Source organism: Drosophila mauritiana, chromosome 2L (genome assembly GCF_004382145.1).
Source record: "Drosophila mauritiana strain mau12 chromosome 2L, ASM438214v1, whole genome shotgun sequence".
In the NCBI taxonomy this organism is placed as follows: domain Eukaryota; kingdom Metazoa; phylum Arthropoda; class Insecta; order Diptera; family Drosophilidae; genus Drosophila; species Drosophila mauritiana.
The window spans coordinates 1,370,928-1,386,123 of NC_046667.1; the positions used below are offsets into that span (position 1 = coordinate 1,370,928).

At 45.0% G+C, this 15,196-nt stretch overlaps 1 protein-coding gene across 1 annotated transcript in view; it reads right to left on the bottom strand.

Annotated features, from left to right (window-relative positions):
- Positions 1–15,196, bottom strand: part of LOC117148781 (roundabout homolog 2) — a 39,201-nt gene that overhangs the window by 9,405 nt on the left and 14,600 nt on the right. The window contains exons 2-9 of the mRNA XM_033316425.1: positions 6,912–7,102; positions 5,768–5,870; positions 4,373–4,657; positions 4,087–4,227; positions 2,589–2,720; positions 1,487–2,424; positions 1,289–1,408; positions 799–1,198 (exon numbers count right to left, since the gene is read on the bottom strand). Coding sequence (XP_033172316.1) covers positions 799–1,198; positions 1,289–1,408; positions 1,487–2,424; positions 2,589–2,720; positions 4,087–4,227; positions 4,373–4,657; positions 5,768–5,870; positions 6,912–7,102 — 2,310 coding nt within the window. The remainder of the gene's footprint in view (positions 1–798; positions 1,199–1,288; positions 1,409–1,486; positions 2,425–2,588; positions 2,721–4,086; positions 4,228–4,372; positions 4,658–5,767; positions 5,871–6,911; positions 7,103–15,196) is intronic.

A 15,196-nucleotide genomic window follows, 5' to 3' on the forward strand; every position in this document is an offset into this window, starting at 1 on the left:
TCTTGTCGGTGCTCGGTGATTGACATACTTTCATTATTCGCCCTATAACTTGGCCCCCGATAAAAAAGTAACCAATAAACCTACCGAGCTGCCTACGCCCTTTTTTTGGGCAGTGCGACCCCCGAAAAATAATTTGCGATTATGCGACCCGCATTGAGCGCAGCTGATGTTCGCCAAGGACAAAGGATATCCCCTTCTACGTGCGCCGAGCCGTTTTCCTTTTTCCGCTCATATCCTTTTATTGAATTTGGGTAATTGTTGCAATGCAAAAAGTGCCCCGTAACCCGCCTTCTGCATTTGTCACATGAGGCTCAGAGTTTTGGGGTTGTAGTTGCCTTGGCTCACAACCACGGGGGTTGTTTCTTGTAAAGGTATTTATACGGCTTGTTGGATTGCGCTGGATTCGATGCACATGCTTCATTAGATCGGGCGGGGAAATTCCCAAAAATACAATGCAGACTGTCGATTTCAAATCCTGATTGACAGAAGGAAAAAGTATTCCAAAAAGCTGGTAGTGAAAGTATTGAAAGATAGCAATCGCTGAGCTATAATGACTTTTGGAAAGTACTATATCGATAAAACCAAGCGAATAATTCATACAAATAATTAATTTCAACAGAAAAAACTAATTGCAAGCTACTGGTTATTTAAGACATCGATTTTCTTCGACTATTTCGATAAATATTGATGACGTCATCCACCGAAAAACAGCGTACGCATTCTAAATATCCCATTTCAAAGGAGCTAATAGCATTTGAAAGAACCCTCTGTGAACCCCTTAAAAGTTGCTTAACTCACCATCTTCAAGGGTGCGAGCGATGCGCGAATTCGACGGCTTGCCCTCGACGGATTTGTAAAATGGCACGATGAAAAATTCATACAGCGTGTACTGGACGAGCCCGGTGATGGTGCAGGATGAGGCGCCACCGCCATTGAGAATCGTTAGCATGCGATACTTGGTGTTCAGTGGGGCCGGAGCTCCTCCTCCACTCTGGTTGGTCTCCCCATCACGTTTGCCGGCAGCGGCAATATTTGGCTTTGTCGAAATCAATGCCGATGCCGAGGCGGATGCGGATGTGGATGTGGAGTCCAGCAGCGGATTGGTATTGCTAGTAACGGGCGCCGGATTGTTGACTATTGGATTTGGCAACTGTCGCGCATAGACATAGAAACCCTCGACGTATTTGCCATTGATGATCTGCATGAGAAAGGAGGCAGAGAGAATGAGGTGACGATGAGCAATGGGATGAGAAGCGGCAATGGAGCCGTCTGTGAGTCGATTACATACCTGCCAGGTGAGCTTCATGCTAGTGGAGTCCACCACACTGGCGTTGCTCAGCTCCACAACATCTCCGGACAGCAGACTGGCACGAGCCTCGCTCAGATCCAGACCACTATTGAAGTAGCGCTGGGGATGGAAGAGGGAATCGAAATAAAGTATTAATGATGGAAACATAAGGGTAAACGCATGATTTTCAGAACTCACCGTTCCCACCGTAATGGGTTCCGACATCGGACTGGGCAGTGATAAGCCGTGGGAGTTCTCGGCTCGAATTAGGAAGAAGTAATTCACACCCGGCAGCAGACCCGTTTGGGTAAACGTGGTATTTTGCACCCTGGTGCCCACAGCCACCCAGCCATCCGTTTCGTTTTTGCCAAACATCTCGATTACATAGCCCACCAGACTGGAGCCGCCCACTTTGTTGCTCCTCGTCCAGCTGAGAGTCACCGAATTTTCGCCCTTCTCCACCATTTGCGGTTTTCCTGGCGGCCCTGGGTAGGTGGAAAGCTCTGGGGCTCTGAAGAACTTGATATTCGGATTTGTCGGGGTGTCCAGACGAAGGTAACCACTCCAAGAGGATTTTCCGTTGCGATTGCTGGCCACGCAGGTGTACAAGCCTTCATCCTCGTGGCGCTGAAGATCCGAAATGGTTAGGGCTCCAGCGTCCGAGAGATTCCGCCGCTCGTGCTCCTGCACATCGATGGGTATGCCATCGAGGTACCAAGAGACCTGTGGCACTGGAGTGCCCAGAGTTCGGCAAGGCAGAACCACAATTGATTTAACGGGCAACGTTTGATTCACGGGCCCCTGTTCGATAATCGGCGGTGGCAGCTCGAACTGCGTATCCACACTGACCACAGTCCGACTGCTGACGCTGCCCACGGCGTTCAGGGCGTTGCAAGTGACCACCTTTCCGGAGTCCTCACGGGCAAATCGAGCTATCGAGAGCACCGAGCGCCCCTCGGGCGTCAGGGTCACTTCCATGCGGCCATCCCGGTAGCCGGGGAGCAGCAGGGAGCTGTTGCCCTCCACCGACCAGTAGAGCGTTGGTCGGGGATGTCCATTCGCTTGGCACTCGAACAGCACTTCATCACCGATCTCCACCAGCTGATTCTTGGGGCGTATCACAAATTTGGGGGGAGCTAAAATGATGAAGAAAAGAAGAATGTTAGTACACTTAGAACAACGACGCTAAGCATTTATAGTTGAATTTATGGGGCTCAACGTTTAGGAAAATGAAACTGGCACCCAATGTTTTTCAAGTGCACTCCAGGAGCTGGCCACAGCATTCGGGCAATTAACTTACCGTGAACGGTGAGGATGCCCGTGGCCGTGATGCCGCCCACCGCATTGTCCGCCTCGCAAGTGTACTCGCCCATGTCCTCCAGAGTAACGTCGTCCAGCTTCAGACTGCGGTCCTCAAGTACGTGCACACGACCTGTCGAAAGAATGGAGATATCGGGGAAATGAATATCATGTGTGTGGGGATGTGTGGAATGGGTGGGCAGTGGACCCGGCCCAGAACCATTCGAAAGAAAAACAAACTTTCTGGCTGTCTGTCTCTGCTTCTACTTCGTTAGTAGTTCAAGTGGCGGAAAAATGGCCAAGCCGTATCCTCCACAGCCGGAGAGCCAAATAACCGCAGCAAAGTAAGCCAAGACAAGATACGACATAGACTATAACTACCGCCCTCCCAGGAGAAGAGCACCTTTTGTGGTTTTTCCCCGTACAATAAACAGAAAGAAAAGACAAAGGTTTTGGGGCGAGCTGACTCTGCTTTCTTTTTGGTTGGTTGACTGCGAAATAGGTTTTAAATGTGGCTGCTCCTGCTCACAAGCTCACCAGCTCACCAGCTCACCTTTTCGCTTTTCTATTTCTAGCCACTGTGCCAATTGTTTGCTTAACAAAAGTTTAGGACAACAACCGAGACAGTCAGAAGAGCTACCGTTTCCCTTCCCCCACGTCAGACTGGAATCTTTTCTGCTACTATTTTCTTTGAGGTCTTTAAAGAAGCGTAAACTAGCTGGAGAAAATTGCCGGCCAGGCGGAGGATGGGCGGATGGATGTCTCCCTCAGCGAGGGGTTAGTTGCACTGCCCTTCGGGTTGGCAAGCGACTCCGTCTGAAGGACAACATTGCAACAGTCGAGTGTTGTGCAAGCAAAATTGTTGATTGCTGCCAACAGAGATTGGCAATTAACGGAATTAAAAGTTACAGTTGTGTTTGCCCAGCTAGGGCGAAAAAGGGGCGTGGCTAGTGGTTCGAGGGTGGCTACCCTGGGCCGAAACCGCACCACCCAAACCGTCAACCCAAACTAACAACAGCAAGAGGAGTTGAATGGGGAGCAGTGTTGTTACAGAGGTGTTTTCCACACTGCAAAAAAAACTGCATACACTGAACAAGCACTACCAAGTAAAGCAAATTTTATATAATCTCAGAGCATGTGCATGTGGTTATGGTTAATATCGAACTATGTAGTTTTAACTAATCAACTAAGAGGGAAAAACACCATCTTGGGAAATATCTTCCAGTGCACTCCGTAAACGCAGCCAATTGGCAACACGAAAAGCCACTGGCCAAAGTAACCGCATAAACTAACTTTTTGTTTTGTTTCCTATTTTTCTGTCCACAGTGCTGTGTGTAACGAACCCTCGACTCTACTTGAGCCATGGGTAAACAAAAAGCTTTAATTTCATTTGAAATTGCGGCCTGTGCATGTGTGAATAACTGCCCCAGTAAGAGAGCCAACATGGCTGCCCGGCCATTTCCGGTTAATTGAAGCTGAATGAAGCCAAGAAAACTTACGCAGTGGCATATTGCCGCCGGAGGCAGTGCGTCGCCACAGGACATCGGGCAGGGGATCGCCTCCGATGCGGCACTGGAAGACCACCGAGCTGCCCACCACCGCCGTCTGGTTCTGGGGTCCTCGGATGAGGAATGGACGTACTGAAACAGAAAAGAAAATAAATAAAGTGTTTAAAGAGATATTAGTGAAACGGGCCATAGCAGAACTAGGGCATTCAGCAAGGTATGTAAGTTATTGTATAACCTTGCATATTAAAAAGGGACTCTCAGCCCGCAGATTACTCACCATGCACTTTCAGAAAAGCGGTGGCCGACTCCCGGGTGCCAACTACATTCTTGACCACGCACTGGTAGCGTCCGTCGTCCGATTGGCGGGCTTCCTGGATGGCCAGATTGCCGCCGTCGACAATGCGAATCCGCTTGTTCCCGACGAGATTCAGGGTCTGGCCGTTCTTGCGCCACGAGATTTGCGGCTCCGGAGATCCTCGGGGGGCACCGCATTCCATCAGGGCCACCTCGCCTTGGGCCACGCGGGTATTTGCCGGCTCCAAACGGAATTCGTCGCGGAGAACTGGTGGCGAAAGATGGGGAAAATGTCAGTGAGATTGACGAGTGGTACGGGAAAGCGCCCGGAGTAAGAGCTTTGATTGATTCAATATTAATAACTGTCAGGTGTACGAGAGGCGCCGTCCACTTTGCCGGGCTACAGCTATGCTCCTCCATATTTTATAAGCCCGACCCACCAGACCCGCCTGGCCCACCTGACCCTCCGGCTCCCCCTCGCGATCCTGCTGCTGCTACTACCTCAATATGCCAATAAAAGCTTGGTAATGATAGCCGGACTCAGGGTTTACGGCTTTGAACGAACTCAACTCTCTTTCGCAAACAGCCAACGGAAATATTAATAAGCTATGGCATTTGCAATGCTTATTTTTATTTATTCGCCGGCCAGCCACTTGCATCTTCTGTGCTCGCATTTTTATCGAGCGAAAATGCAAACTGGTTGGACTATACAAAATGTAAAATGCGAAATGCAAAATGCACTTCAATAAACGCATAATGCGCTCCACTGAGCGCCAAAGGCACTGCAATAAAAACACAGCAGCGCTGGCTTTCCGTTGCGAACTCGGTTATCAGGGAAACGTTTGTAGGATGGCGCCTGGTCAAGTTTATATGGCTTTAAGCCCAGCTGAAATCGGAATCCTTTATGGCTTACCGGATTAATTAATCTTTGCTTCTTGAACAACCTGCAATCCCCGCAGCTCTCATAAGCTTGCTATCGATTACGGGGCAAGAAGATTTCTTCTTATATAAATGCATTTGCTTTTGTTTTATAGGTAGAGTAAAAGGGGAATAGAATACTCGTAAAAAGGGGAGGACTTATATGCAGCTGCCCGATTTGGGGTAATTTTCAGAAAATGCAACCCTCCAATTAGCTGGATATGTTGGCTTGCTCTAAGGCTCAATCAATCAAAGTCGCATTTGTGTCGCTTTTGATGTGGTTAACTATATTGGCTAAGCACTGTACGAAATACCTGGATAAGTTATTTAAATTAAAACGGTAAAGCCATAATTAATTTCAATGAAAAACTCAAAACTGATGTGTATTATCATGTAAATCGTACTCCTGTTAAAACATTCAACCAATTAGTGTTGCCAAAACAGCAGCGCATTTACTTACATGCCACTTGCAACGTTGCATTCCTGGACCGCGCCACTCCAAACTCGTTTTTGGCCTCGCACCAGTAAGTGCCCGCATCGCTCTCTCTACGTGAGTGGATAACCTGCGGGGAATCGAGGGGAAAGAGATTATTAGACACACGAGTTAAGAGATTTAAGTAGTTTTTCGGGCGGCTTAGGCCGGTCCGGGTCACGTGTCAGATCAAAAAGTCTCAAAATCGCTCATCCGAAATCAAATAAAAGGGAAACGTGCCATGGGCCCATTGTCCAGTCTGCGTATACGCAATTTAATTTAATTAAAAAATACATTCAGGCCAGCCCAAGGGGTAGCATCCTTCTCTGGCCTAGCTGGGCCTTAATCACTTGGCCACTTCAATTTTAATTGGCAACAAACCGAATCTCCTCGGGGGTCGGGGTGACTTACCCCCAAAAAAATACAAATTGTTATGGACAATAATAAAAGTGAATTGCTGAACTTGAGCTTCGCCTCGAGGTTCAACTTGAGCATTTGCGCCGAATTACTCGAGGGCTTCTAGTAGGTTGTTTTTTTACATTTAAATTTAAAATTTAACACAAATTCAAGACCCACTGAGGCATTATTAATCTGCAGCAAAACAATAACAAAAGCACAGTGAATTTGTTGCATTTAATGAAAATAGCGGCGAAAGAAAGAAAAACGAGTAGGAATTTAATATAAACAGAGTCCGAGGAAATTGCAATGGCTGATGGAGAGACAGACAGACGACACCCCTTTTCCATCGGAGTTTGGGGACTTCGAGGAGTCTCGTTAGCTGAAATGGCGCAATGTGCACGCACGAAATGATATAGGGGTTGCTCGGCGTCTAACCCCAACGAGATCTCTGTTTGTTCATCAGGTTGTTTTCCCTATCAACTAAAGTGCAACCAGACGGAAGCCCATAAAATAATATGGGCAGGCCGAAAAAAGCAGAAGCAGCAGAAGACACACGAACTGCTTATGCACAAATGTTGCGTTTCACATGGGACTCGAGGAGTAGGACTCGGCCTGGGAACCCAAATAAAGGAATTCCACGCCTCATCCGCCTCCTTCGCCGCTGCCTTCGACAGCTGTAAGGGCCATAATGATAGAGCCGATGCGGAATGAGTTGATTGGTTATGATGCGTACCTTGAGAAAGAATAGACCCCCGGCGGGCAGCATTATGCGATGCGAGCCCGTATCCGTCTTCAGTTCGCGACCGTCCTTAAACCACTGAATGGTTGGTGTTGGATTGCCCTCGGCCTGGCAATTAAACGTAAATGGATCATTTTTTGGTACCGTCGTGTCCATGGGATGCTCGATGATGCGTGGATTTTCACCTGGAATGGAAGAGGAGGAAGCGTTCATTAATATCGTATCTTTTATTCCCAGCCAGGGAGGTGGATGTGTGCAAGGAAACCCTACGCTGAGCAGGCCACTTGAGTGCGTGTTGGATTTCCAAAGGATCACATGTGGAGGATCATCTCTGGGGATTTCTCGTTCCCTAAACGAAACTCATCTTTGACGGCTTAACAGGTTTTGTCACTTAATGCAGCGGCAATTAAGAGGCCATTAAGTACACGGTCCAGAGGACCCCTTGGCCCTAAAATCCTGCCAGAAATTATGTTAAGCAGCAACGAAATTTCACTTGAGGCGACTGCTCCTCTCAAATTCAATTAACTTCATGAAAATATTTGCCCGCCCTCGGCTCCGCGCACAAAGGACCCGTCCGCCGACTAAACATAAATTTGTGCATGTCGATAAGGACGAAACAAAGGACTCCGCTAGATAAACTTTATTAAAAGCAGCAGAAAGTAACGATAGACGGCGAGAGCAGTTGGATCCGAACCAACATCTGAACAGCTGAACAGCTGAAATGTAATTACAAAAGCGCTTAAAGGTGAAAAATGTGTGTGTTTGCCCGGCGGAGGAGGAGTGCGATGAAAATCCCCGGACAGAGGTGGAATGCCTTTGGTTAGTAACATCATTCAGCCGGAAATTAAGTTTTCCAGATTTATTGAAAGCGGATAGTAATGAGAGCTTGCAGCTCAGGAGAGGCACGGGAAACCAGAGCAAACAGGAATAGAGATGGCGAGTATCACTGTTTGCAAAAAGGGAATAAATCACGCACTTCCAGGGACCATGTGGGTACATTAGTTGGAGGGAGGGCTTAAAGCTAGTTAATATTTGCTTGCTAACTAATTCCGAAGACTAACCATTAAGCTATCTCTTGTTTCGATAAGCCCTTCCTTAGGCAGTAACTAGATCTGCTCGCAATTCGACACCCGAGGCGTGACCTTTGAGCCCTGGCACTGCCAGTATGCAAATCGAATCGCATCGTGACACTGTTATCACTATGGGAAATCACTGAATCAGCACCCAGTGATTCTATTTCAAGCCAGCAGCAGACGAACGATGACATTTGTCAAATGTGTTTCACCGAAAAAAGGGGAAGAGGCTTGGGGAAATGAAAGGACTGCACCTTGGACATTTGTCAATTGCTGTTGTACTTGGCTTTTGATGTTGCTGCCGTTGCGAACGTTGTTGTTGTGATTGCCACCCGGACAGCAGCCTTTTGTTGTACTTTCACAGTGGCAGGGGGAAGTGGGGAGGTGGTGAGCTTTGAGCCATTGTCTGATTTTGGCCATGTCCAAAAGGGATTGTGCTGCCCCTTTTGTTTGCACGAGCTCGTTGTCATGGCTACATTCTTGTGTGCTAATTTAAATGATGAAATATACTCAAATAGTTCTGTCATGCCAACAACAACGCTCAGCTTATTAAAACGCGCCACACAAAGTATACGAATTTTTGCAGTTTTTGCTACCAACACCTGCCAGAACTTTCTTTGCCGGCAAACAAAATATTTAATTAAGCAAAAATCTGCTGCTGGTTGAATAAATATTTCAGCATTTTTTTGTTATCCCACCAGAAGCAGACGAAACCACACAGAAGAGCAAAACGAAAGGGAGACAGGACTTCGATAAGCTAGCCAAAAGGAAATGCAAAAATAAAATCAGGTAAAATGTAAACTTTCCAGCAAGAATTTCCACACGCACGGTCTCTGCGGCAGTTGTTAAATAAAGAGTTGAAGTTTTTCATAATAGCATGTAAAAATGCAGAAACTGAAAGAAAATTCGAGCAGCAAAGCTTGGAGCACTGCAGAACAATGACAGGCAGATGCACTTGGAGTTTTCCACGAGGACATGACATCAAAAGTTACGGAAATATATAAGATCTTTGCTAACAAAGAAAGATGTCTTTAAGGATAAGTAGATAGAAAATAAAATAAAGATCTTTCTAACTTTCAGCCAATAGATTGTCGTATTTTCGATAAATTTTAAATTGAAATGTTATTTAAAATAAAATTAGTAAGTCAAATTTCCAGTAGATCCTCAGCCGTACCACACAATTACCCATTTTTCCTCAGCACTTAATTACGCTCATTTGGCGTATATGCTCTTCATTTGTTCTGCACCTTTGTGCGTATGTGGGTGAAAGTACAGCTAGTATATGCACATGTGTGTGGGTGGCACGGAAATTTATGCATGCATACACCGTAAGCAAAGAACTCCGGAGAATGTAAAAGAAGTTTTGAGTAAATAAACAGCAACAGAACAGGAACAGAGGCAAAAAGTGCTGCCGGCGATGAAATCATGCAAGCATGCACCTAAGCAAACAATCGCGCTCACATTTGGGGGCCAGAAAGAGACAGGCGCTGTGGCGGGAAGAGAGATGGCGAGATGGGGCGCAGAGTGAGAGAGAGAGGGGGATAGGGGCCTGTGTCTGCTGAACTCATAATGCGCCACTAACGTGTTGGGGAGTTTTGCGGGTTGCAGCAGCAAACACCAACCAACAATAATAACAGGAAATGCATTTCGTATATGGGCGCTGTTAAGAAATCGCCTGGCTGCTGTCTGTTATCTTAGCTTATATTGTTGTTGTTCTTGTTGTTGTTTGCTGCCGTTTTTGTCTGTTTGTCCAACATAAGCATAAAAGAAATGTGTAGCTCGGGAGCAACATGAGAACATTAAGTGCGTGTCCCTCGACTGGGAGCTACCCAGAGGTGGGTCATGATTTTGCGAGAACGCCTTGACGAATCGTTACGAAAGTTGGTATGTGGGTAGAGTGCGATATTAGAAGGATGCATCCCAAAAATGTTGACTTTATCATTTCCAGTACCAAATTTATACTACTTCTACGAACTTATAGCTGATATACCCCAAGAGAGGGTACCAGAAGACAAGAAGCATTCACAACTGCAACTACTGCTGTTTGATGCTGTTGCATTTCTGCTAATTTGCTGTTGCCCCGTTGTTTGACTTTGGGCCACTAGGTGCTAAAAGAGACTCCAGACTCCGGGAGTTCTCAAGCATCTTATGCCAATATGCATCATTATTAGCATGTCAACAACATACGCAAGCTCACCATGAACAAAAATCACAACTTTCCCAACTGACGGCAACATTAAACGTGTAAGCAAGCAGCTGGTCGAAATGCATATGCAAATAACCTGGCCAGTTGCTCCTCACCCACAAGACTTGTAATCAAACAACGAATAGCCGCAATTTAGGGTGGTGGGGGGCGAGGTGGCCGGCAAACAGGTGGAGTTGTTGGGAGCAACCTGCCGGAAAACCATCATACAAGCTACATGTGTTCAGGTAATTGAAGATGCACAAACTTGTACGTATATTATTGTAACTGCATTTATTGTTTTCCCAGTTAAAGAGCTTTGTAGGAAAACATGTTCTCGACAGGGCAACAATGGATTCTTATATTCCTCTCAAAGACCTGTAAATTCTTTATGATAATATTATAATGAAACACAAAATGCCACAGAAATGTTGAACGAAGTTTCCAGACTGCTTCATTAATATGCATTTGATGTTCAAAAATCCATTATTGAAACTATTTAAATGTTCCTTAAACACAAGTAAACTTTTGTTCATCCCTCGTCAGAAAGTAAGAGTTTTTTCGCTGTTCGGCCCCACAAATCACAGAATGTCAAACTGTGGCAGCTTGAGTACTGCTGCAACCATTTTCCTTTTTGCGCTTGCCTCTTCTATTTTGCCACATTTTTAAAAATGGGGAAAGCGACAGGTTGGAAAAGTCCTTGATGGGAACTGTGACGTCAGGCGAGGAGGGTCTGTTAAAAAATTAACTGAGCTCCAGCTAGTCCTGCTCCTGTTTTAGTGCCATTTTGATTTTCGGAGCTCCCTTTCTAACGTACACCGAAAAAAATTAGCTTGAAGTCGAACCAAGTTTTCGTAATTTATAATCTTAGGTCATTTGTACATCTATCTATCCACCTATATATCACTTGGAACAGAAAGCTTTTACCAACATAGGTACTTCTTTTCCTTTTTGAAGTAAGTTGTTTGTAGCATTGTTTTTTCCAGTGTTCTTTCTTTCCCCGATATTGTTGTCGTTGTTCTTATTGTTTTTGCATTGGCTCAACAACAAACTGAACAATAATTTATAAGCTTTTAGTGCAGCGCGACTTCTCGGGCAACAGTAACAACAAAATAGCAACAGCAAAGTTTTTGATTTCCCGCCAGCTGATGGAGGTTGCTGTGTAGCTGCTATTTCAACTTTCTGCTAGCATTTATTTATTTATGCTGAAATGCTTAATTTTTAATGGGCATGCAACTCGCCCAGGCAGCCAACTCGGAAAATGGGGTATGCTTTCCAAAAGCTGAGGAGTTCGTAAGCCTTTTGCACAACTTTGCCACTTAAGCTTTTGTACAAGAAAATGGGAAAACGAGTGGGTGTTGTTTATTTCCTTACATGGGTATTTCGGATTTCTGTTTACCGACTTGCTTTTGTGAAGACTAAATACGCTTATTATTTTTCCCTCACTTTTACTGCCAAATATTGATGGGGGAATTCATAAAGTCGGTGTAAAATGGTTTCGGTCTTACCTGGAGATAAAAAAATCATTAATTTTTAAGTCTTTCTATGTACATTTTCATACATTAATTATTAAGTAATTACTTGAACTTTTTTTTGTTATAATACGAGTTTAGGAAATTTTTGAGTCGCCACATTTCGCGTTGCGTTCAAATGTCAATGTTTCAGGAAAATTTGTTACTCATTGTTTTCTGTTTATATTTGTTTGCTTTTGTATTTGCGCGCCTTGCGTTTGCTTTTCTGCGTCTTCGCCTCCTGGTTATTGTTGTTTTTTGTTTGCTTAGACGGTCGGGAGGGAAAACAAGCCGGGGGTTTCAGAAGAACAACAACATCCTGCAGCGGAAGCTGCCCGGTTGCCAATTATTTAAATGCTGGTATTTACCTACCAACACGGCGGATGTGGGCCAACTCGGGAAAGAAAAAAAGAAAGCAGAGTGGGCCGTGGAGGGAGGGCGGACTTCGGCAGCATAAATCATTATCACATTTATGTAATATTCACATCGGGCCAAGAACACTCGAAGGAACTGGATTCTGGTTGGTTCCTGGGCGGGCAAGGAAACCCAGCACCGACGGCCAGAGGAGCAGCCAAATATTTGCCCAAATGGAACCCGGGGCAGCAATAAAAACCGCAATAAACCAACAGGGATTACGGTCCATAATGTGAGGATTTTCAACAACCTCCGGGAAACTCATACGCTTATGTCCTTGCTCCCTGCTTTTCCCCTCGATGACTTCGACTTCGGCTTTTATTGTTTTCGTTATTACGGCGACAGCAAAAAAGGAATGCTCGAGAAATCAAAAAATCAAATAAATTATTCAAAATGTTGTTTGGCTATACACGCATATTAATACGCAGAAGGGGAACATATGGCTCAATCCCTGCACCCAGATGAACCCTCAAGGACCTCTTCTCCTCTCCCATCTGGAGTCAATCCCGTTGGGCGCAGCATTTGATTAGGCAAAACAAGAGACGGCAAACCGCAGGCGACTCCCTGCTGAGGACTCTAGACTTGGGATGGCTACAGTGGTTTGAAGACGTTGTAAATGTTTTGAAAGAATATTGAAAATATTATTCAACTCCCCTGTACAAATGTCAAATTTCCTGAGGCAACTTTCCTGATTCCTCAGAACCACCGATAACCACTAACCACTGTTCCCGGAGCCATTTGTCTAGTCTGCAGCGTTTTCATCTCCCATTTTCAATGTCAAATTTATGCCAGAGCACGCGGAGTCGAGTCTGGCGGAGTCGCTAATGAGCCAAATCGCCCGAAGGTGCCAGGGAAAATGCTCCAGACCAGACAGTCGTCGGTCTCTCAGATGCTCCATCTTGGCTTAAGTTTTGGTTTGGTCTTGGCGCTGCAGATTTTTTTCGCACATTGTACGCATATTGTTAATTTGGCGCCACAGGGTACGAATTCCCAGACCTCCGACCCCCCCTCCCGCATCCGATGGAGCAACTTTTCCATTGTCTGAAGGGGTTTTCCTGGGGTTCTCTGCTTGCTCCATTTTTGTGCGACTTTTGCGCTGTTAATTAAATTCGACATTCGAGTCCCATGTGAGTGTGTGCGTTTTTTCCTGTCGGCGGGAGGGGAAAACCACTTTCCGCCAAGGGGAATTTGGGATCCAAGTTTCCTCGCACTCGCTTCGCTTATCAGCAAAATATGCATTTCAGCTAAAAAAGAAACCGCCGCAAAAAGCTCGCCAGTGCGCCGCGGCTCTTATCAATAATTTCATAAATGAAAAACACTGAAATCCTTTTAAAGGTTCCAGCCAGCGTATTTACAATCCAGTCCCCAGTCATAAATATATATGAGAGGTGCTCGCAAAAAGGGACCCATATGGCTGGGAAAGGGGACTATCAATGTCATATTTTTTGCACAGCTTTTTATCAACTCTTTCATATAGTTTATATCTTCGTTTTCTATCTCGCCGTCCTTTTTGGCTCCATTTGTGTGAATGGAAAAGGGTTTCTGAGTGGGCCGCAGTTTGCTTTATTGAGAAACTGCATTGGCCAAGAGAACGTTTAACTGGCTTATGATGTAACCGAAAAAATAAAACTCAACCTTATCCTACCCATACCCATTCATTGTGGAGCCAGCTAAGAGCTATGCTAATCCGAAATCTGCATTATAATATGAGATCATTTGTCAAAAGATGAAGTGATAAAGATGATGTATGGTGAATACTGCGCATAATGAAGGTGAGAATGGTGGGAGATCGCGATTGAGTTACTCTACAGATACAGGCTTGAACTTCAAATATCTACTTTATTTACACTTATGGAGCTCACTCTAATAAGTCACTCCCTCAAGTTCCGCACTTTTAACCCTGAAAAATATGGAATACAACCCCAGAAAACTACAAGTCCTCGCACCCTCGAAAGAATTAAGTATAATGCCATCAAGTCTGTCATTATCACCTGTCAAAGTTCGTACGATTTCATATCGAAACCAATGTGCCCGACCCATATAGAGTATGTATTGTGACAACTAAATAATAGATGAAAAAACGGCTGCGCGGAACAAAAAAGTTTGAGCCAAAATCCAATTAATCATTCGGCCTAATCTCTTAATTGTATTTTATTTAGATTTTAATTTGCCTATTTCATAAGCCGATTTGAACAATTTCACAGTTCGCATTGTGCGGTAAACGAAACCTGAAACCGAGTTAAAAACCAGAATAAATTCATTTGGGTGATGTAAAAGCACCAAAGTTCATAATTTGTCAAATTTTTCTCGTGGCTTCAAATTAATTACATTTGTCATGCCCATTGACATTTCGACAAGTTTTCTATTAATTATTTTTGATAGATGTTGGAACTGTTAAAAATACAACCCGAAAGCTCTAGGAAATGTGTCAATGGCTTGTCTGATTTATGGCTGCGACACAGTTTCCAAAACCGAAATGCTCCACATTTGAATTGGAATTCCCATCTATCGGTGGCCAGTCAGATAGATCTCTCCAGCAGATCGTTATGAGTTTGTTTTTGCTTACCTAGAAAGAGAAGAAAGAAGGTATATTTATTAGTGAATCATGAGCTGCATGGAAAATGTTGGAAATGTAGCCCTGTTGATTTCGTGGAAATCTTGAGCCGCAGAGAGGCAAACAGAAACAGAAGCTCCCGAATCCGAAAACCAGTCTCAAACCAGAGCCATAAAACAATTGCACATAAACCTCGTTTATGGGACGGACTGTCGCATGTGCAGCATAAATTATGTTTTGTCGTTTTGACATCCCTGACAGATATGCATCTATGTTATAACCCCCGGATCCGTACCGCCAGCTGCCTGCCTCTCAGTCCTCCTGCTTCCAATCCAACAAAGAGATCATTATCGAGCAGGGTAAGAGTGAGGGTCGGGTCGACTTGGGGCAGCACAAAAACCAGCAAAAGGCAAGGCAGTCGGAAAAAATGCTCACAGATGTCGTTTATTGAATATCGATTTACGCCGACTTCGTTAGAGAAAAACGCATGTTAAATGTAAATATGAATAAATGAGCTGAAAAACGGCAGCGAATACTCGCATCCG